We start from the raw sequence: 21,638 nt of genomic DNA, 5'->3' as shown, positions 1-21,638 counted from the left end.
GCTTAGCATTTGTTTGTTGTTGCTTTATGTGTAAAGACAGTCAAAAAATAAAAAAAGGACAAATAGTTTCTTTGAAGTGTATTTTTTATAAACAAATAAATGAAAATCAAAAAGGTCATCCCAAGATGTGAGAAGGATTAAAATGAGGTTCTTAGAATTTAAATCACAGTTCGATTTTTTTTTATAAAATCAGCTAAAAGAAAATGTAGGGTACTAGTTATTTCATAGGCGTACCGTTCTTAAAATGGAGTCAATAGTATATGTCGTGATGTTGGCAATTAAATAGAACTGTGCAATAGCTTAATAAAACAAAGGGATCGCGTTTCGATATTAATAAACCATTTCTGGGAATAACCGAAACAGTTTCGTTTCCGGTACAAGCTTTAATTTAAACTGCTAGCGATCATCTATCTAAATCCTTATAAACCAATGAGAGCGAATGATCAGCCATCAGTCGTCAACGTATCGTAATGGGCTCCTCTTTATGTCCCGTCTCTTATGTGGCGGTCTTTGCAATTATCCTTCTAACCAGTAATATTGGTGTCCAGGCTAAAAGGACGATCAGGATCCAGAAATTAGAAAAGGTGACTGAGGATACCTCATATCTGCGCAGTCGTCTGCAAATCGCTGAGTCCGAGGAAAATGAGTTGAAAGTCAGCGGATATCTCGATCTGAATCACCGTCTCGACAATGATTGGATGGTACGTAGTTTATATTATATATAGTCCAGGAATTAAATAATTATTATTCCTTCAACAGGTTGTGCTTAAGGTCTTAAGTTCTCCAGATGGCGATGGAGACTACGAGAAGGTTTTGATATTCGAGATGCAGCTTTGCGACTTTATGAAGAGCTACTACAAGGATATCTTTTACGAACGGATCAAGGAATACTCGAATGCCCCGCATCCCAGCAGCTGTCCTCTGCCCAAGGAACGCTATGTGCTAGAGGACTATCCCTTCAATGTCAAGCTGCTCAAAAAGCTGATGAGTCCGGGCTTCTATCGCATCAAGTATACCCTTAAGAATGAGGAGTCTAAGATATTATCGTATGTTCTGGAGATGGAGTTGGAGGAGAACTAATCAATCCCGAAATTTGCTAGCTCACATGTTCCATTTATTGCCTGAGAAATAAATCTATTCGTAGGATCGCATCTGCTTCAAGACCTCGTCGTACACGTATTTCCTGGCCTCAGTGCCCCAAATGAAATCCAGATGGGCCCACTTCTCGAACGGCACCAGGTAGTCCAGCGCCATGTTGGGCAGTTCGTCTCTCAACTTGCGGACATCGCTCACATCGCACATCCAGTCATTGGCTCCGTAGTACAATAGAACCGGGGCCTTGGCATTCTTTAGCTTGTAATCCGGAGGGAAGTAGCTGCCGTACTCATACGGATTACGGAGAGCGGTGTAGTCGAATTTACGGAACTTTCCGGAGTTGTATTCCTGACAGAAGTGCAGGTTCTGGTTCACGGATGCCCCAGCCGGAGACGTGGCCTTGATGTGCTCAAGGAGTTCCTGAACAAACGGAGAACATCATTTTAAGTTACATAGAACTGGAGCCATCTCCAGATACTTACGTAGTCCAGTTGATCGGTATCGTAGCCTCCAATCAAGAAGATCTCGTTCGCGCACATGTCGGCATAGGGTGAAGTGGCCTGGCACATCTCGATGCCCAAATCCTGCTTGAACTTGTTGCTGGGCATGAACTCCATGGATCCGCAGACCTCCACAATGGCATTGGGCTGGCCCAAAATGGGTGCAAAGGCGCGGGTCAAGGGGCTCTTCATGTTGCCCATATAGGCTGCGGGTCCCAGAAGATGGGCGGACTTGATCTTGTCATTGTACTCGGGTCTCTCGGACACCATCACCAGATAGACAGTGGTGCCTTGGGAGTGGCCCACATATTGCACCTGTTGCTGTCCAGTCTTCGCCAAGACGTAATCAATCATTGCCGGAACGTCGTACATGCCGATCTCGTTCCAGCTGAAGTTCCAGAAGATCTGCCAGTAAGTGGGCCAGTACTTGTGCGCCTTGGAGTAGGTGTTGCCTCGGGCATTGCCCATCCACACATCGTAGCCTGCATCGGCCAGCATGTAGGCCAGGGATCGCTCTGGACCCATGAGCACCCAATCGGATGAGGAGCTCAGCATGCCGTGCATGAGGAAGGCCACCGGTCGGTTGGAAGAGTCACCCGTTTTGGGGGAATACGGGATGCGGTGCATGGTCAGGATGTAGTTGTCACTGGTGACCACTTCGTGGCGCTCCATCGGGTAGCCATCGTCCTCAATGCGCTCACCCTACAAAACAATGAAATTGATGCTTATTTAATTCTTAAGTAAAATGCAATTAAGTGGTTTGAATCTTTTAAAAGAAAAACCAAATAATATTTAACAAATATGTCTTATTAAATTGTTCTCAAATACTTAACTAAATGAGTGTTACTTACGCAATCAGAAATAGGTCGAGATCCTGCCAAAACCAGGCCCAATCCGACCATTATGATGGTCACTTTTAACGCTCCTCTTGTCATCGCAGTACTATGATCCGTGTGGTTCGGGATCCCAGCTTTTATAGCATCTTGACTACTATCATTGATAGTCACAATCAGATTTATTGGCAAGCGCGTACGAAGACCCCCAAGAAATCAGTTAAATATATGAGAGATAGATACACCTGGCCTAACCAGCTTCTTGTTTAGATTGAAATCGCAGGTCTCAAATTTACAGTCTAAAGAAGCCCAAACCCCCCAGCAAAAAGTCTGATTTTCTTATCGATTTCCAATTATTTTGGTACCCCTTACTTTAAAAAGTCAAGAGCATATGTTGTCGTTAAAGAATAATAAATTAAGTTATATTGACTTAAGCCATTTTGTTTCAAGAAAAAAAAATTCATTTTAAGAGTCCTTTTATTAAATCACCAATGGAATTATTACAAATTATTACTATAATATCAATAACAATAAGCCACTCTTAACTTCGGAAACTTTAATATTTGAGAAGAGGGTATTCTGCAGGTCGATCTTTTTAATTGGGCATATCATTTTTATTATTATTTGCAAATACGTAATTCGTTAAAGATAACTGTTAAAAATAGAAAGTGCGATTGCAAGTGAAAACAATAAAATGGCTGAAATCACGCCAGCAACATGTTGCTAGTGCCGTCGGAAACATGCAGCAGCAACATGTGCTCACTTTAATCCTTATATGGCCCAGTTAGCACTTTATTCCCACTTTGTAGCCGGGACATCAAAATCAGGGCTTGTGTGATATCGATTTATAGAGGCCACACATGATTGGTCTGTCGATGGGGTATAATACACGTATCTGCCGAACCGGCTGCCCCTGACGACGTGACCATAACATTAGCAATCTTGGCCCGCAGGCATATTACCATATCGCACTTATGACAGTCCGAGCCATAATTCAGTCTCGAGTGGAGCTCATTTTCAAAGGATTTCCAAAATGAAACACCAACAAGTTACGGTGGACTATTGGACCATGTTTAAGACATCGGGAATGTGTCTTTTACTGGCCATTTGCGGATTTGTACTTCTGAAGTAATGTCCTTACTAAACTATTTATTTCTAAATATTTAATGCGCAATGTACAAATTTGTAATGTGATCATAATATAATACCTGGTACCTCATAGTAACTATTATTTCTTGTAGAATGGTGCAGACCATTTTCTGGCTACCCGGACACCTGAAGAAGAACCAGCAGCGCCTGGAGGAACTGGCCAAAATCTATGCCAAGGATATTAGCGAGGAAGAGAGGGCCGAGATCGAGAAACTGTTCAACAGTAAGGAGCCGCTGACTGAAGAACGAATCAACCAGTTCCTCGACCAGCCAGAGACTTCAGAGCCCAAAAAGGAGCAATAGTTAAATAAATGGATTTTCCACATGTTTTATATATATATATATATATTTATGTATATTGAGCGTATAATCGATAATTTGTTGATACAGGTTCTAGTTCTTACTTGCATATCGTATATGTAACTCGCAACACAATCAATCGTTTAACCAATCCATCAATAATGCCTGTAACGCTCAATTATTCAGGGGGGTGAACATATAGAATAATAACTATTCACGAAAGTCGCTCGTCTGTGGAGCGGTTACAAGTTATAACCATATTAGCTACTGATATAGGCGGACTCAGAGCCCTTTCCTGCTTCAAATCGGTCGTTCCACCTGGCGGCCCATCGATTTTGCCAGCGACCTCGACATCTCAACCTCTGAATGTATCTAACTAACAAACTCATATCAAATATAAGCAAGTGCGCCAATTCGTATGCATACTATGGACATATACATATAGATAGTCTACATTAATTTTAAAAGCTCAAAGGGGCGCAAGTCTCTCTCATCAGTTGTGTCTTTTGGTTTTTTGGTTTGGTTCGGTTACTTTTGATTTGATTTTCTTGTCGTACCGAAAGTGTATCTGCATCTGCCGCCGACTCCGCCTGGCCACAAAATATCACTTGAGTATCTTTTGCTATATTACACGTAGGCTAATCCGTTAACGAAGGTGAAAGGTGCCAATCGATCGGATGAACTTAGTTAGGTCGAGTTGGATCGAAGATCCGAGAGAGCGCCTCCCCAGAGTAGCGCCGATCAGTGGGTATATGCTTGCCATTTAGCTGATGCGGATTATGCGGGTTAACATATATATATTTATAGGGGTTTCTATTAATCTGAGATGGCCGCCCAATGTGTCTCTATTGGCTGGGGGCGTGTATTGGAAGCCTGTAAAATGGGTTGGCCAGATTAACCCGCGCCGCCGGCAGAAACTCCGGATGTTCGGTCAGGGTGTCCGACAATGCGCTCAGCAGAACTCCTGGAATAATTAAAAGATACAAATGAATTTAAGCCTTTTCATAGGTAATACTCGTTACTTACGCAAAACCTTCTTCTGCAAGTCGATGGGTATGACACCCATGTTACCTTCGCGCTCTAGAAATTCCGTAAGCTTCTGCAGCTCCATTTGGGCCTCATCGGAGCCATGCGAAAGCGATTGAGCAAACATTACCTGCGAAAAAAGACAGCAATTATTGAATATTTAAGTTTGAGTGGCTTAGCATTAGTGTAATACCTTTGCCAGTTTGTACAGGATCTCCTCCAGGGAGTATTCATTGTACAAGTACTCGACAATCTTGGCCCGACCCTCATCATAGTCATTTAAATCTGTTGGTGAAACAAAATGTTGGTTAAGATATGTTTCTATCTCTTTATAAGATGTCGTTTATGATCCCAATCCCACCTTGCTGTGCCTCGCTGTCCAAAACTTTGAGTTTATTCCAGAAGGTGAAGCTATCGAAGTTCTTCGCGGGCAGGACTCCTGCGGCGCCTCGCTCGATTCCTGATTCCGAACCGGATTCGTGCACTTCTGGGAATGGCTTTTCTGTGGTTGTTGTGGTACTTGTTGTCGTTGTGGTCGTAGTGGATGCTGGGGGCGTGGTAATGGCGGGACTGTGGCGCTTTAACTGATTCTGGCGAACCTCCTCGGGGAAAATTCGATTGGCATAGGACCGCTGCAAGAACTCTATACCCAGCCGAATGTCCTGCAGGAACTTCAGGGCGCTCTCCCGAGTGATCTACAAAAAATTATTGATGTGAGTGCATATTCATTTTTCTTATGAAGTTGAATCCTACATATAAGCTGAAAAATATTTTTTAAATAGTTTGATAAGCGCCGAAGATTTTATATTTTTAGAATAATTTATTTCAGCTTCCGAACTAAGTATTAAGAACTAAGCCATTTCATACTAAATTCTGATAGTCATAAAAAAAAGAGTAAATCTAACAACCAAACCGGTGGACTAAATACAACTCATTTAAAACGACGCTGTTCATTTACGCCACAGCGTTGTAGTATTTCAAATACTATTCCGGCTAATCTTTAACGTAAACAAACAAATGTTACACAAAAATAATGTAGTATTACTAACCCGTTTGATATCTAAAAATAAGTGTTCAGGCACAAGCTCAATGAGGCGTATGAATGCTGTTAAGGTTGCCTCTATGAATTTTCACAAAAATATTGCCATATTACTAACTCAATAAAAGCTCCTACTTAAGAAGGTAAAACAATAGAAAAAAACTTATCGCTGATTGCTTGGCCAGTGGGAATTGTTTAGCAAACTGAATATAAAAACTTTCGCTTTAGCGTTGGGAAATCAGTTCACCGCCAACAATCAAACAGCAAAGTTCTACAAAGCCAAGCGATAAAAATAATAAGCGAAATTATGCAGCCAGATATGGAAGCTCCTAAACAGGAAAATCGTAAATTTGGCCTCTGTGGCCTGCGTAAGGATCCCCAGGAAAACCATGAGCATCATGGACACCATGGACACCATTGGCATCATGGACATCATGGATTTCATGGTTACCATGGCCACCATAGCCATCATGGACATCATGGTCACCATGGACACTATTGGCACCATTTCGGACATCGCTGGAATCACCCAGCATACCAACACCATCATGGTGCTCCTCCATTTTGCTCCCATCATCATCGCAACCGCAGACAAAGAGATGGCACAAAACTTAATGATGAAATAAAACCACAATATATATAAATAAATAAGGTATTTGACGTGATCTCATTTTGAGAAGTAATTTATATAAATTTTGAAAATAAATTGTAAAGAAAAATTAAAATTATTACTTTTACTTACCACTTTGCCCTCAACCAGTTCTTCCACGGCTTTTACCACAGCTGTTTCATCTCCAGTCCAAAAAATATACTGCGCCATGTCGAACGAGGAGTACTGGCCATTCGGACTACGCAACAAGCTCTTGGCGGTCTGGAAAAAAAATCGGATAAAAAAGAGTTCATAGACGAGATCTTAAATATAATGCACGGTCATAAAGAAAGTCTGCCAATTTTTTGTGAACTATAGGTATTTCGCCAGTGGCTGCCAATCATTTCAATTTTGTAGCTGTCTGCTCGTCTAATAGTATTAATTTGTATTTGAGTTGCCAATTATTTGTATGGAATTCGGTCCAAAAGTGGTGTAATCAATCTGATTCAAGTTATAAGAACCTTGGCCGTTATCTTTGGCGTGCTGGATCTTCGCTCCGTGGTTCGGGCCACCACATCGAAGACAATGTCTCCGATGGTCTCCTTGTTGGACTCATGGTGATTCTGTTTGGATTTGGGCGGATTCAGGGCGGTCAGTTCGGTTTCGGCAACTTCGCCGACGGGATCTACCGCATCCACTGGTTCTCCGGCCACATCTGGAGCGGTTTCCGTTTCCGGTTCCGCTTGTTTAGCTTCCGGTTCCTGTTCGGCTGGTGATTGGGAATTCCCCTCTGGCTCGGTTTCAGATTGAGGAGCTGCCGTCGTAGTCGTGGTAGTGGTCGTGGTGCTTGTGGTGGTAGTCGTTGGTAGCACCTCTGGATTTTGGCCAAAAGCTAGACGAGCCGCCCCGTAAAATGCCTGTTGATTTTTGGGTGGTTTCGTAGATATACACTTGGATTTTGCAAAAGAGGAGTTTGGAGTTTACCAAGCGCTCTAGACTGGGATTCTCGCATGGATTGGGGCTGGCCACTTACCTTCGCATGGGCCGTCGGCTCCACTACGGTTTTGATCTGCGTTTTCGGCTCCTCCAGCTGGGATCTTTCGCCCTCCTCTTTGGACGTCGCCGTAGTGGTGGTGGCCGACGTGCTTGTGGTTGTAGTGGTGGATATCAGAGGCGTCGCCACCTCCAACTGCCTCTCCAAGTCGGGCATAATATTCGCATTTGGTTGTGCACCTGGCTCGGGAACAGCGGCCACCTCCTCGACGCTCTCCTTGGTCGTAGTGGTGGTGCGGGCGGTACTTCCGTCCTGCTGACGCTTGGCCATCACCGCTCCCGGTTCATTCCGCAGCTGGTCCAGTTCACTTACATCGTCCTCGATTTGGGGGAATGTCGTATCACTGCTGCGCTTGGAAGGATCTAATTTGGGAGATGGTTAGTAATCCAAACGAGCGAGTTAAGCGATTCTACACTATCACATTAATTAATATATAAATAAATAAAAGTATCAAATTTAATTGGAGTTTAAGAACTGATACAATTTATTTGTAGCTGCACGGGTATAAAATCCTCGGCATTCCGCTTCCAAATCTCAGTTGGTCTAAATGCAAATTAGCTTTGGAGAGCGGAATGTATAAGGGTCAAGAGATGTGGGGGAGTTTTGGCTACTCACTGTAGATGTAGGGCAACAAAGCCGGATATGCCTGGGTCATGCAGATGCTGGCCAAAAGAAGGATGGCCAACAGATTCCTCGTCGCCATGATGTTCAAGCCAAATAGACTGAAAGTGACACAATACGTAATTCATTTGATTAGGGCCCAAGATTCGATTGAACCACATTCGAAGCACAAACACAAAAATATAAAGGAAGAGCCAAAAGGAAGCACAAAAACAAGCGCACACACACACACGCAACAAGGGAGTGAGAGCGAGACAGGGAGAAAGCAGGCACACATACATACATATGCAAATCACGCTAAAAATAACACACGAAATCGATAAGACAACTACAAAGGCAGGCACAGTAAAGCAGTGGAGAATAATAAAAACGCCAAGAAGCAGGCAACACAAATGACATGCCAGCTTTGATGCGAATGCGAAACACACACACACAGGCACACACCGCAAGCTCACACGCACAGGGGCGCAAGTGTAAATTGAGTAAATTGGCCGCATGAGCGAATTATCGATGCATTCGGGGAACACTTAAGCACGTTTGGGGATCTTTTGAATTAAAGGGCCACCGGAGAATAGCTCAAGTATCTGCACTTGCTACTTTCACACACCTACACACACACACAAACAATGCCTATTATCGAGTAAAAAAAATTAACTTTATAGAAAGCACAAAAGTATGATTCGGTTTCTTATACTATAAATCACTTCTTCAAAAATCGACCTAACTTGTAACTTGTTTTACCTCTCAGATTGCTAGATTACGTGAAAAGGAAAACGCGTTTGCTGCGTTCGAGGAAAGAAAGTATTCTAAGCCGTATACCGTTAGAACACTGCAGCCACATAACTAAAAGCTCACTTTTTTCTCTCCTGCCGCAAAAAGCTAGCTAAGTGATTCTCGCAAAGAGAGAAAAGGACTCAGGCCGCCGTTATTATTTTAAATTCTTTATAAAGCTCAACAGCAAATTTCTAACCGGAAACAGTTTTCTATATCCGAAACTATGTTTTCATAATGATATTTTTAAATAGTTCCGTAATATTTAAGAGCTCTGTCGCTACTAGCATTCTTTTTTCTTTTGATGAGCAATTTAATTGATTACAAATTGAATAAAACTACTCAGAACAATGTTAGAAATAAGAATAAATATCTTCGAAAGCAACAGTCTTAAACAGTTGTACTTGAAACATTCGTGGATCAAAATGTTCTTCGGACTTATTGTAGTATGCACACATATCGGTTAACCACTGTATTCATAATATACAATCACATTGTAGCACTCTGTTGCAATGTGAACATAAACAGTTCAGCCCAAGCGTATGTTGAGGGCAACGTACCAAATTTGCATGATCAGCAGTACTCACGCTGGCCAAGCGCTGACCGCTAATATGTGTGCCTATAGCACCCCTCCTCCAGCACCGTCGCTCGGCGACAATATATATATATGTAGGAAACGCAAATAAGCGTCGCTGCGCTGCAGGCTATGCCGGCAGCGCTGCTCCTCGACTTAGGCTAAGAAACCATTGTATTTAGATCGCCAAATCAATTGACGAATTAACTTCGAATGGAGCGGGACCTTCCCTGCTCCTACAAATAAATAAAAAGTGAATTCAAGCTAATTAAATAAATCTTTCAACTGGGTGATACCACATGGCGACCGTGACAGGACACGTATAAGCTGTGGCAGAAGAAAAAAAAACTTTTGACCACGCAACAACTTCAACGAACAACTGGAGCGGAGAAACAATGATCTGAGTGAGTAGAGTGTGAGTGTGATGGGTAAAAACAGGGGCGGAGTTCGAAATAAAGCAAAGAAGAGAATAGCGCACCTAAAGTGGCTATTATATACGAACACTCCACCGCCAGTATGGTCGAAAGCTCAAAAACTACAAGCCGAGCTAGACCACTACGTCAAATTTCTAAATGAAACAAGCCCAACCACACCCGCTCACTCAGTAAATGAAATAAAATGCATACCAAAAATTAATAATATTCAAAATACCCAGCCGAAAAGCCTTCCGGAATTTAAGAAGATCTGCCCGAAGGACTGCGAGGGACCCCTGTTCACACCACATTGTGAACGCACTTGCAGGCATTGCAACACCGGCACCCAACACTAACAAGAGGACGTTATCATCAACGTGGTGAGCAGCCCGCTCACTACGTCATCGAGGGCGTGTCAGCGTGCCAACACCGGCGACGCCCAGCTGACACAGGATAACGTGGTGTGCAGCCCGCCCACTACGTCAACGCGGGAATAGTATTCACACTGTGGTGCGCTATCCGCACACTACAGCAACGGTGGATCTCCAACAACAAATGACAAGAGGGAACCGACAGCGCTTCAAAGAGCGCAAAAATTTTTTTTTTAATAGCACTGTGTGCAAAATTTTTTTTCTGATTGCACTGCGATGCATATTTTTTTTTAATAATTATAAAAACAAATTGTAACATTGAGCGGAACCTTTTCTGCCCGATGAGAAGTTCGGCCTGTAAAGCCAAACGAAAATTTAGGTAGGAAAGCTGTAAATTCATACGGATGAATTAATTTTAAATTTCTCACCGCCGCAAGGCGTCTTAACAAAAAAAATGATATTTTAAAATTAAAAAAAAAAAAAACAAAATCAATAAATACAAAATAAGTAAATGTCATTTGACAATTCTATAAGTAAATTTTACCCAGACCCAATATATTCAGAAAATACTGTATTAGGAGAAAAAATCTTTTCAAAAATGGGTCTAGTAGATGTTAAGTCAGTGGACTCCACTGCCAATGTAATCAACAAGGTCGAAGTTGTTCCTTTAAACCTGGATTACATAATAATTTGTTTAATTATTATAACAATAATTATGTTGATAAATACATGCTATAAAATATACAAAATGCATAGTAAATGCCTTAAGAAAAGATATGTAAGCAGAGCTAATGACTTGGACAGGGTTTGATAGCTGAAAGGCAATAAATAAAGTAAAAAAAAAAAAAAAACCAAATTTAACACAAGTAAGCAAACATAAAACTGCCCTGTCAAAAGCTTCAAAAAGAAAAAAAAAAGCCTAGATATGAACATATAAATAAATATGAAAATATAAAATGAAATATAAAATATAATTAAATAAATCTTTTTATTAAATTTATTAAATAAATCTTTTTATTAACAACCCCAGTTCCTAACTTGATGGATTGGCTAAATATAATAGCTAAAATCAAGAAACTGCGGGAAGACTTTGATAGATCGTTTAAGTGCCTCAATAAGAGTGCACCAATAAGTAACGATACAAAGATAAAACATTTAGAGACACTATTAGGAAAATATAACGAGGTTCGTGTCATAATACTTGACCACAATACGAAATTTTCTTCGTTACAACAGACACAAGTAAAAGATATAATATCTCGATTAAAAGAGAACATATTATATGTGTCACAAAGGCACAAGTTACAAGTACTTGTTCCAAATACACTAAATTTCCCAGCTGAACTATTACTAGACGTAATTGCTGAGGAAAGAAATAAGCCAACAGAAAGTAAAATAGTAGACAAGATGGCACAATCAGTAGTAGATTTCCTAAAAACAGCCTCGTCTCTATTATTTGAGTACGACGGCAAAGCAGAAAACCTACAGAGTTTCAAAGACGCTCTGAACTTGTTAGATTCGATAAAAGGAGAACATGAGACTTTAGCAGTCAATGTCATTAAGACCAAACTAAAAGGCCATGCTAGGAATCTCATTAGCACGGAAAATACTATACAGGAAATTAAAGATAAACTCTCGCGAACAGTAAAGGGTGAATCTGTTGAGGTACTCTCTGCAAAATTACTAAATCTGCAGCAAAAGAACAAAACAGCCAACCTTTACACGCAAGAGGTGGAGCAATTAACAAAAGCTCTAGAAGGTGCTTATATTAGTGATGGTTTGAAACCAGAACTTGCAAACAAATATAGCACGACACAAGCCGTCAAAGCAATGACGAGGAATTGCTCGATTGATAAAGTTAAAGTTATCATGCAAGCAGGCACGTTCAACAGTATGAACGATGCCATATCTAAATTTATAGACAGTTGCACAGAAGCAACTGGACATTCCAACGCTGTTCTGTTCTACCAAAATCAGACTCAGCGCGGTACATACCGCGGTCGTTATAACACAAGGGGCCGCCCTTATTACAGAGGCGGTCATCGTTATAACAATACCAATAACAATAATAATAGAGGAAACTTTAGAGGCCGTGGCAACTCGAACCGAGGCCAAAACAACAATAATCAGGGATATGTAAGAGTAGCCCAAAATAACTCGGGAAACTCCGAACACCCTTTAGCTGCTCATCAATAAATAGACACAAGGTTCACACAATTAATCTTAGCCAAAACATATTTGTTAATTTTGTCAATGTAGAAACAAATAAAAAACTTGTCTTTTTAATAGACACAGGTGCAGATATTTCCCTTCTAAAAGAAAATTCTGATATCTTTAATGATATCCAAGGCAACAATAAAATTAATATTCAAGGAATAGGACAAGAATTAATTCAATCCAAAGGATTAACTTCAATTGAGATACAGACAGGCAATTACATAATTCCACACGATTTTCATATAGTAGATTCACATTTCTTAATCCCATGTGATGGAATATTAGGAATTGATTTCATAAAGAAATTCAATTGTCAATTAGATTTTAATCAAACAGAAGATTGGCTCAAGATGAGACCAACTAATTTGAATTTCCCAATATACGTTCCAATAACATACAGCTCTGGTAATAACTCAATAATTCTACCAGCAAGATCCCAGGTTGTCCGAAAAATACGACTATCCTCAAATGAAGATAGTGTTTTAGTAAAAAACCAGGAAATTCAAAAAGGCATTTATGTTGCAAACACAGTTGCAACAACCAAAAATGCATTTGTCCGATTTCTGAATACAAATAATAAAGATCAAATAGTAAATATAAAAGATCTACAATATGAATCACTTTCGAACTATGACATAGTTCAAACCAATCCTGAAGCAAGAGAAAAAACTGTCATGTCTCAATTAACAAAAAATTTTCCACCACAATTCAAATCTACACTAACAGATTTATGCACCAAGTATAGCGATGTATTCGGACTTGAAACCGAATCAATCACAACAAATAATTTCTACAAACAAAAGCTAAGATTGACAGATGATGAACCAGTATATATTAAAAATTATAGAAATCCTCATAGTCAACTTGACGAAATTCAAGTACAGGTAGAAAAATTAATTAACAACAAAATAGTCGAACCGTCTGTGTCCCCATATAACAGCCCACTTTTGTTAGTTCCAAAGAAATCTCTTCCTGGTTCTGACAAGAAAAAATGGCGATTAGTAATTGACTATCGTCAAATTAATAAAAAATTGTTGTCCGATAAATTCCCACTCCCTAGAATTGATGATATTTTAGATCAACTAGGTAGAGCAAAATATTTTTCGTGCCTAGACTTAATGTCAGGTTTTCATCAAATTGAACTCGAAGAAAGTTCAAGAGATGTAACGTCTTTTTCAACGAGCAATGGCTCATATCGCTTCACGCGATTACCATTCGGTCTAAAAATAGCACCAAATTCTTTTCAGAGAATGATGACTATAGCTTTCTCTGGACTTGAACCTTCTCAAGCATTCCTGTATATGGATGATTTAATAGTTATTGGTTGTTCCGAAAAACATATGGTTAAAAACTTGACTGATGTTTTTGAGAAATGCAGGAAATACAACCTAAAGCTACATCCAGAAAAATGTTCATTTTTCATGCATGAAGTCACATTCTTGGGACACAAATGCACAGATAAAGGAATCTTGCCAGATGACAAAAAGTATGACGTCATCAAAAATTATCCAGTCCCACACGATGCGGACAGTGCTAGACGATTTATTGCATTTTGCAATTACTATAGACGTTTTATCCAAAATTTTGCCGAATATTCTCGTCACATAACAAGATTATGTAAAAAAGATGTAAAATTCGAATGGACAGCTGAATGCCAGCATGCCTTCGAACACCTCAAATCGGCACTAGTTAATCCCAATTTATTACAATACCCAAATTTCAGCAAAGAATTTTGCATAATAACGGATGCAAGTAAGCAAGCTTGTGGAGCAGTGTTAACTCAATGCAAAAAAGGTCTCCAACTTCCAGTGGCATATGCATCAAGAGCGTTTACAAAAGGTGAAAGTAATAAAAGCACAACAGAACAAGAATTGGCAGCAATTCATTGGGCAATAACTCATTTCAGACCATATATTTATGGTAGACATTTCACTGTCAAAACAGACCACAGACCACTTACATACCTGTTCTCTATGATAAATCCGAGCTCTAAACTAACTCGTATGAGACTTGAATTAGAGGAGTATAATTTTACAGTTGAGTATCTAAAGGGAAAAGACAACTATGTAGCTGATGCGTTATCAAGAATAACCATCAAAGAACTACAAGAAATGAACAGAAATATAAAGAAAGTCACTACAAGATATCAAAGTAGACAAAAATCCTGCGCAGGAGATAAAGAAATAGAATTGCCTAAGCAATCTATAGAAAAAGCTTCAAAGCCCAACGTATATGAAGTCATCAAAAATGACGAATTACGTAAAGTAGTGACCTTGCATATAAAAAATATGCTATGTTTCTTTAAACATGGTAAGAAAATTATTGCAAGATATGATGTTAGCGATTTATATACTAATGGAATACTTGATTTAGGTCATTTTTTCCAAAGGCTTGAAATGCAAGCCGGTATAAATAAAATCAGCCAACTCAAAGTGGCACCGTGGGAAAATATCTTTGAATATGTTTCAATTGATACTTTCAAAATAATGGGCAATAAAATATTAAAATCATTAAGAGTAGCGCTACTCAACCCGGTGACCCTAATAGAAAAATTAAAAGAAAAAGAAGCTATATTGTCTACATTTCATGACGATCCAATACAAGGAGGTCACGCAGGCATCACAAAAACCTTGGCCAAGGTCAAAAGATACTATTACTGGAAAGGTATGTCTAAAGATATAACTGAGTACATTAAAAAATGTCAGAAATGCCAAAAATCAAAAGTGACAAGAAATACAATAACTCCTTTAACAATAACAGAGACCCCAATAAAAGCTTTCGACAGGGTGATAGTGGACACTATAGGTCCGCTACCAAAATCAGGAAATGGCAATGAATATGCAATCACACTAATATGTGATTTAACTAAATATCTAGTTGCCATACCAGTTGCAAACAAAAGTGCAAATACTGTCGCTAAAGCAATTTATGAATCTTTTATTCTAAAGTACGGTCCAATGAAGACGTTCATTACGGACATGGGAACAGAATATAAGAATTCAGTTATAAATGACTTGTGCAAATATCTTAAAATAAAAAATATAACATCAACTGCACATCATCACCAGACAGTTGGAACAGTCGAAAGAAGTCACCGAACTTTCAATGAATATATACGTTCATACATATCGGTTGATAAAACTGATTGGGACGTATGGCTTAAATATTTCGTATACTGTTTTAACACGACCCCATCAATAGCACATAACTATTGTCCATACGAACTTGTCTTTGGTAAAACAAATAACTTGCCAAATCAATTTAATAGCATAACTAATATAGAACCCATATATAATGTAGATGATTATGCTAAGGAAAGTAAATATAGATTAGAAGTAGCCTATAAAAGAGCTAGAATTATGATAGACGAACATAAAGAGAAAAATAAGAAACTTTATGATCAGAAAGCAAAGAACTTAGATATAGTAGTAGGAGATAATGTTCTATTAAAAAACGAAACAGGTCATAAGTTGGATTCCAAATATACAGGTCCGTATAAAGTAACGGAAATAGGAGAAAATAATAACATTATAATAACTAATAATAAAAATAAAAAGCAAACTGTTCATAAAGACAGATTAAAAATTGCGACGTCGTAAATATTTATAGTATGATCATACATAGGCATAAAAATAAAAATAATAATATTAATAATAATAAAAAAAAAAATATTTTTCTTTTTGAGGTTTTACTTAAAAATTCTCACTACATAAATGTACTTAAAAACAATCATAACACAATTTTTAATAATGTATAAACTACCTTTAAAATAACTTCATAATATTACGTTATTTTCAAAAGGAGGGAGATGTAGTATGCACACATATCGGTTAACCACTGTATTCATAATATACAATCACATTGTAGCACTCTGTTGCAATGTGAACATAAACAGTTCAGCCCAAGCGTATGTTGAGGGCAACGTACCAAATTTGCATGATCAGCAGTACTCACGCTGGCCAAGCGCTGACCGCTAATATGTGTGCCTATAGCACCCCTCCTCCAGCACCGTCGCTCGGCGACAATATATATATATGTAGGAAACGCAAATAAGCGTCGCTGCGCTGCAGGCTATGCCGGCAGCGCTGCTCCTCGACTTAGGCTAAGAAACCATTGTATTTAGATCGCCAAATCAATTGACGAATTAACTTCGAATGGAGCGGGACCTTCCCTGCTCCTACAAATAAATAAAAAGTGAATTCAAGCTAATTAAATAAATCTTTCAACTGGGTGATACCACATTATAGGGTACTTTTTGCTTATGCTGCAAATAATTATTGTGCCTTATTCAAATGGTGCAGGTAACAATCAGCCTTTATAGACTTTTTACGTACTATAAAATCTATCCTCCTTTCAGGATGTCAATTCGAATGCGTGAATCAGAATAAGTGTCACGGGATCAGAAAAAAAAATATGGTAGGTCTTGGACGATGTGGCATCAATAAAGTTTGCTTCCCCAAGGGGGAAACGTATCTGCCACACGATACTTGTGGACAATCAAGAATAAAACCTACGATGTGCAAAATACCGGCGCTGAATGAGTTTCCCTGGATGGCCATGCTGTTATATGGAAATAAAAACAATTTGTCCGAGAAGCTGGTACCAAGATGTGGTGGATCACTAATAAACAACTGACCGCAGCGCACTGCATGAAGTATCCATTTTTGGAAGATGAATTTGCTCTCAAGACATAGCACTCGTGCGACTAAGACCGTGATAAATGGGAATGTCGCAATCACTTATGCAGCCGGCATAATCTCCTACGGACAGACAACTTACATGCCAGAATGTCACACAAAAACTTTATCCTTTTGGGAATGGATTAACTCGAAAATGTTAAGTGCATTTATCGACAGCGATCAATAATTGCAATTAATTGGTTTTCATTTTACAATACTCAACGTAAAGACTCTCTCGGATTTTCCTGATTAATCTTAAATTGTAATAAGGTTATTAGAAAATAAGCAATTTATTTAATTCCTACATTTTATTGCCACAAAAACTAGTTTAACTGCATCCAGGAAAAGGTTCGGCGCGATTTTTGCGCAGTACGAACTGAATTTTTCGGTTCATGTCCTCGTTGTAAATGGCTTTGCATTTCTCAAAGTTGATACGACGACGAACCTAAAAAATAGTCCAAGTCACTAAATAATAATCTATAGTTAAGTCATTTAAAGTCGAACCTGATACGGCTTTTCGTAGAATCGCGTGCGGCGAAATTGGTCGAGCAGTTCTTCTTTTCCCAGCACGCGATTTAACAGACGACACGCCTCCTCCACATTATTGTTTTGCACCAGAACGGTGCGGGCCAGAAACTGCACGTGTCTCATTCCGGATAGGTAGTTTTATTTTATAAAGTTTTCGAAATGTTTATTAAATAATCAGCGTTCAAAACAGTGTGACCATTTGCAGGAATGCAAAACAGCTGAGGATTATCACTAACCAGGGCTAACGATTGCTAATAAGAATCGTGGACTCAGATTACTTTGTGAACCACTCAAGTTCCAACTAAAGCGTAGAAATAGAATATTTAATAAATAAAATAGGTATTTATTCAACACAGTATTTCTTAATTTCCAAAATGCTTTTTGTGGTGGACATCACTCGTCTAAAAAATACATTTTATATCCCATCAAATTATCCAAAATTTAAAATGTCTAAAATACCAGTTTTCGGAAAATAGCTAGACTTAGCTACAACTTTGAGGTGCGGGGCAACCCTAATTTTGTGGTGTGATTTTCCTTTTGTCCCTCTGGTCACACTTCTTTCCAGTTTTCTTCCTAGCGTGGCGGCCATAGTAAGCTGTTGAAAAGTATTCGACGTAAATTAAATTCGTTGTAAAAGTGAAACTTCCAGGAATCGGGCTGCAAAAGTTACCATTTGCTTTAGGCACGACACGACACGAAAAAAGGTGAGCTGGGGCGGCGCGGGGCTAATTAAGATTACCACCTGATTTTGCACATTTCGCCTCGCATTGTGCGATTGCCAATGTGTGTGTCTACTTGGTAGACACTTCCTTTGCGCTTGGTTTTCTCATCTCTACCGTTAAGTAATCAGCGATAATTGTTTTTTGCCAGAGAATCGCCTTCGATTTTTGGCATTAGTTTTGCAAAATCGATGGCCCTCTAGCTTTTCTTCTCTTCTTTGTTCAATCGAATTATTCTGACGCAGCGTCTTGCGCGGCACATGTTGGTACGCATACAAGCGCAAAGTCTGGTGCATGTGTGTGCCAGCCACTGGTGAAAATATAATTAATATATCTATTGATTTGCCTGCTAAATCGATGGCTGCTTCTAGAATTAATTTCCATTCTTATTTTCGACTCTGCCCTTTCTCCTTTCATTTGTTCTCCTTTTCGTTCTTTTCCCGTTTTTTCATTATTACCCTCTCCGCTTTGCAGTCGCCGTTCGCAAAACCAGGGCTGCAGTGCGCTGACGAAATTTTCTAGAAACTGTGTATATGTGTGCGTGCGAAAGAGAGGCGGTTGTCGTCGAAAGGGGGAAAGAGAGCGTCAGCTGCTCGCCGTATTGAAATACGAAAATTGTTCTAGAAAATTGACTAGAAAACGTCGCAGTTATTTTCGCGAACACATGGCGGCGTAACGACCTTGAAACCCGGGCTCTAGCTTCCGGCAATGTCTACCTTTTTCCGTTGTCCCTCAGTTTACACCGTAAAAAATGGGTGATGGCATCAAGTCACAGCTGTAGAAATCAATAAACAAGAAAGGGTCATATGCTCGAGTGGTTTCTGGTAGATATAGGTTACTGATTTTTGATGTTTTGAATACTAGTTTGTATCAGCCCTTTGAACTATGAAATGTCATTAGATACAAAACTGATAATAACTTCCATCGGGAACTAGCTGCCATAGAAACAGTTCCACAAAGTAAAAATTTTCATTTTTATAAGAACTGGCATCCAAATCGGTTGAAACTTCAAAAATTTTCGGTATTATACAACTTCATAATTTCTACCTATATATGCCTGGAGCATACACAAATCTGTTCGTTCTGTTTTTACTAGCTCCCAGATAGTAATCACGCATTACTTCATCTGTTCACAGTAAACAGCAAACAAGATGGTCAAGGAGACTGGATACTATGATCTGCTGGGCGTGAAGCCAAATGCCACGCCCGACGAGCTGAAGAAGGCTTACCGGAAGCTGGCCCTCAAGTACCATCCGGACAAGAACCCGAATGAGGGCGAGAAATTCAAGGCCATCTCGCAGGCGTACGAGGTGCTGTCCGATGCGGACAAGCGACAGGTGTACGACGAAGGCGGCGAGGCGGCAATTAAGAAGGGCGGCGCCGATTCCGGTGACTTCCGCAATCCTATGGACTTCTTTGAGAAGTTCTTCGGCGCTGGATTCGGAGGTGGTGGCGGTGGACGCAGGCGCGAGAGGCGTGGCAAGGACGTGGTGCACCAGATGTCCGTACAGCTGGAGGAGCTGTACAATGGAGCCACCCGTAAGCTACAGCTCCAGAAGAACGTAATCTGCGACAAGTGCGAGGGTCGCGGCGGCAAGAAGGGCAGCATTGAGAAGTGCTTGCAGTGCCGTGGTAACGGTGTGGAAACCCGGGTTCAGCAGATCGCCCCCGGCATCATGCAGCATATCGAGCAGGTGTGCCGCAAGTGCTCGGGAACTGGTGAGACAATTCAGGAGAAGGACCGCTGCAAGAACTGCAGTGGCCGCAAAACGGTGCGCGAACGCAAGGTATTGGAAGTGCACATCGAGAAGGGAATGCGGGATGGCCAGAAGATCGTGTTCACAGGAGAGGGCGATCATGAGCCGGAATCTCAGCCGGGCGATATTATTATTCTTTTGGACGAGAAGGAGCACTCCACATTCGCGCACGCCGGACAGGATCTGATGATGAAGATGCCGTTGCAACTGGTCGAAGCGCTCTGCGGATTCCAGCGAATCGTTAAAACGCTTGATGATCGCGATCTGATTGTGTCCACACAGCCCGGCGAGGTTATCAGGCATGAGATGACCAAGTGTATTGCCGAGGAGGGTATGCCCATCTTCAAGAACCCCATGGAGAAGGGCACGTTGATCATCCAGTTCGAGGTGATCTTCCCGGAAGTGATCAATCCGTCGGTGGTGCCCACGCTTAAACAGTGCCTACCCCCGGCGCCGGAGGTTGACATTCCAATCGATGCAGAGCAGACGGTTTTGGTGAGTGTTAATACATTATATATAATTAATTTATTCATCGATTTGTTTATCTTTCGCAGGAGGACTTTGATCCCAAGCAACGTCGCCAGCAACACCAGCGCATGGCCTACGATGAGGACGATGGCGGCTATCAGGATGGCCCACGCGTCCAGCAGTGCACATCGAGTTAAGCGCCCCCCTGCGTGTTGCATCCACGGACACACAGCCCAAATAATACCCCAACCAACAAGCCGTAATAATATGTAAACCAGCTCCCGGAACACTGTAATTGCGCTTGCAAAGGCCGAAGAACTCCCAAAAGCACCCTAAACCACCATCCAATTCACACTAGGAGACCCAACCAATCGAGAGATCTAAAGTTATTTCATGCAAGCTACGATATTTAGGTATAAATCAAAGAAACTTATCAGATATATGCACTATGTCTATAACGCGTGGTTGTTTGTAAACCAACATTTTTCTTTACGTTTATGTTGCGTTGGATTGTCAAAGAATCGAAAACGGAAACTGAAACTAAACTAAACTGAAATTGAAATCAGCCGCCACTAGAACCGTATCTAAAGTCCGCGCCAGCGAACACGTCTAGGAACAAGTTTAAGTTATTTAATTCCAGCATAAATAAAAGCGTTAGTTTAAACGGATATAACTAATAAATAATTAATACACAATTTCAACCCAAATGCTGCATATATTCTTCTTCCCATCGTCGTCTAACTTGCCTTCCTCCGGCTATCTTTTGATTCCATAATCTGCAGCGGGTGTGAATCATCATACTAATGCCAATTGGAGATATCAGGCATATGGCAGCGTTAAGTACCTGACGTGATTAGTTTCGTCTTGAGGTCATTATTTAAAATGCTATCTGGGATTATTAAAAGATAAACAGGAAGATAAGGATAGTTTGGGAT

At 40.3% G+C, this 21,638-nt stretch overlaps 7 protein-coding genes across 10 annotated transcripts; 4 read left to right on the top strand and 3 right to left on the bottom strand.

Moving 5' to 3' along the window:
• Window positions 1-413: 413 nt before the first annotated feature.
• Window positions 414-1,161, top strand: LOC6606541. The gene is made up of 2 exons (XM_002031306.2): window positions 414-701; window positions 760-1,161. The coding sequence occupies exons 1-2, from the start codon at window positions 471-473 to the stop codon at window positions 1,078-1,080; spliced, it is 552 nt and encodes a 183-aa protein (XP_002031342.1). The 5' UTR covers window positions 414-470; the 3' UTR covers window positions 1,081-1,161.
• Window positions 1,093-3,213, bottom strand: LOC6606540 (lipase 3). The gene is made up of 3 exons (XM_002031305.2): window positions 2,447-3,213; window positions 1,578-2,297; window positions 1,093-1,515 (listed from the first exon to the last, which is right to left on the bottom strand). The coding sequence occupies exons 1-3, from the start codon at window positions 2,528-2,530 to the stop codon at window positions 1,135-1,137; spliced, it is 1,185 nt and encodes a 394-aa protein (XP_002031341.1). The 5' UTR covers window positions 2,531-3,213; the 3' UTR covers window positions 1,093-1,134.
• A 152-nt stretch (window positions 3,214-3,365) lies between these two features.
• Window positions 3,366-3,915, top strand: LOC6606539. 2 transcript variants are annotated; one of them, XM_002031304.2, is made up of 2 exons: window positions 3,366-3,556; window positions 3,670-3,915. In XM_002031304.2, the coding sequence occupies exons 1-2, from the start codon at window positions 3,462-3,464 to the stop codon at window positions 3,878-3,880; spliced, it is 306 nt and encodes a 101-aa protein (XP_002031340.1). In that variant the 5' UTR covers window positions 3,366-3,461; the 3' UTR covers window positions 3,881-3,915. The 2 variants fall into 2 exon arrangements, with proteins under 2 accessions (XP_002031340.1, XP_032576438.1); XM_032720547.1 differs by having other exon boundaries at window positions 3,521-3,613.
• Window positions 3,903-9,050, bottom strand: LOC6606538 (uncharacterized protein DDB_G0290587). 3 transcript variants are annotated; one of them, XM_032720541.1, is made up of 9 exons: window positions 8,948-9,050; window positions 8,201-8,307; window positions 7,565-7,947; window positions 7,053-7,481; window positions 6,685-6,813; window positions 5,265-5,598; window positions 5,097-5,188; window positions 4,904-5,033; window positions 3,903-4,841 (listed from the first exon to the last, which is right to left on the bottom strand). In XM_032720541.1, exons 2-9 carry the CDS (start codon window positions 8,286-8,288, stop codon window positions 4,723-4,725), a joined length of 1,704 nt encoding a protein of 567 aa, XP_032576432.1. In that variant the 5' UTR covers window positions 8,289-8,307; window positions 8,948-9,050; the 3' UTR covers window positions 3,903-4,722. The 3 variants fall into 3 exon arrangements, with proteins under 3 accessions (XP_032576432.1, XP_002031339.1, XP_032576433.1); XM_002031303.2 differs by having other exon boundaries at window positions 7,053-7,448; XM_032720542.1 differs by lacking the exon at window positions 7,053-7,481.
• Window positions 9,051-16,798: 7,748 nt separating this feature from the next.
• On the top strand, window positions 16,799-17,246 carry LOC116801414 (the record flags this gene model as incomplete). Its single annotated transcript, XM_032720727.1, is given in 3 exon segments — window positions 16,799-16,853; window positions 16,910-17,182; window positions 17,185-17,246. Coding segments are annotated over 3 exon segments (390 nt in total), but the record flags the coding sequence as incomplete, so codon positions are not given.
• A 256-nt stretch (window positions 17,247-17,502) lies between these two features.
• On the bottom strand, window positions 17,503-17,984 carry LOC6606537 (28S ribosomal protein S21, mitochondrial). Its single transcript, XM_002031302.2, has 2 exons — window positions 17,736-17,984; window positions 17,503-17,676 (listed from the first exon to the last, which is right to left on the bottom strand). Exons 1-2 carry the CDS (start codon window positions 17,880-17,882, stop codon window positions 17,560-17,562), a joined length of 264 nt encoding a protein of 87 aa, XP_002031338.1. The 5' UTR covers window positions 17,883-17,984; the 3' UTR covers window positions 17,503-17,559.
• A 328-nt stretch (window positions 17,985-18,312) lies between these two features.
• On the top strand, window positions 18,313-21,410 carry LOC6606536 (dnaJ homolog subfamily A member 4). The gene is made up of 3 exons (XM_032720726.1): window positions 18,313-18,463; window positions 19,615-20,730; window positions 20,790-21,410. The coding sequence occupies exons 2-3, from the start codon at window positions 19,630-19,632 to the stop codon at window positions 20,898-20,900; spliced, it is 1,212 nt and encodes a 403-aa protein (XP_032576617.1). The 5' UTR covers window positions 18,313-18,463; window positions 19,615-19,629; the 3' UTR covers window positions 20,901-21,410.
• The last annotated feature ends 228 nt before the right edge of the window (window positions 21,411-21,638 follow it).

This window comes from Drosophila sechellia, chromosome 3R, assembly GCF_004382195.2.
Source record: "Drosophila sechellia strain sech25 chromosome 3R, ASM438219v1, whole genome shotgun sequence".
NCBI classification, from domain to species: Eukaryota; Metazoa; Arthropoda; class Insecta; order Diptera; family Drosophilidae; genus Drosophila; species Drosophila sechellia.
The sequence above is the reverse complement of the archived record's forward strand: the minus strand, read 5'-3'. Positions and strand labels throughout refer to the sequence as shown.

Bases quoted from the DNA above. Each gene is read 5' to 3' on its own strand.
- LOC6606541 (XM_002031306.2), top strand. From the start codon at position 471: ATGGGCTCCTCTTTATGTCCCGTCTCTTATGTGGCGGTCTTTGCAATT. The intron at 702-759 runs GTACGTAGTTTA...TTCCTTCAACAG, and splicing joins GTCTCGACAATGATTGGATG to GTTGTGCTTAAGGTCTTAAG.
- LOC6606536 (XM_032720726.1), top strand. From the start codon at position 19,630: ATGGTCAAGGAGACTGGATACTATGATCTGCTGGGCGTGAAGCCAAAT. The intron at 20,731-20,789 runs GTGAGTGTTAAT...TATCTTTCGCAG, and splicing joins ATGCAGAGCAGACGGTTTTG to GAGGACTTTGATCCCAAGCA.
- LOC6606539 (XM_002031304.2), top strand. From the start codon at position 3,462: ATGAAACACCAACAAGTTACGGTGGACTATTGGACCATGTTTAAGACA. The intron at 3,557-3,669 runs GTAATGTCCTTA...TATTTCTTGTAG, and splicing joins TGCGGATTTGTACTTCTGAA to AATGGTGCAGACCATTTTCT.
- LOC6606538 (XM_032720541.1), bottom strand. From the start codon at position 8,288: ATGGCGACGAGGAATCTGTTGGCCATCCTTCTTTTGGCCAGCATCTGC. The intron at 7,482-7,564 runs GTAAGTGGCCAG...GCAAAATCCAAG, and splicing joins AGCCGACGGCCCATGCGAAG to TGTATATCTACGAAACCACC. The intron at 6,814-7,052 runs GTTCTTATAACT...TTTTTTTTCCAG, and splicing joins CGCCAAAGATAACGGCCAAG to ACCGCCAAGAGCTTGTTGCG.
- LOC6606537 (XM_002031302.2), bottom strand. From the start codon at position 17,882: ATGAGACACGTGCAGTTTCTGGCCCGCACCGTTCTGGTGCAAAACAAT. The intron at 17,677-17,735 runs GTTCGACTTTAA...ACTATTTTTTAG, and splicing joins TCTACGAAAAGCCGTATCAG to GTTCGTCGTCGTATCAACTT.
- LOC6606540 (XM_002031305.2), bottom strand. From the start codon at position 2,530: ATGACAAGAGGAGCGTTAAAAGTGACCATCATAATGGTCGGATTGGGC. The intron at 2,298-2,446 runs GTAAGTAACACT...ATTGTTTTGTAG, and splicing joins CTCGACCTATTTCTGATTGC to GGTGAGCGCATTGAGGACGA. The intron at 1,516-1,577 runs GTAAGTATCTGG...CCGTTTGTTCAG, and splicing joins ATACCGATCAACTGGACTAC to GAACTCCTTGAGCACATCAA.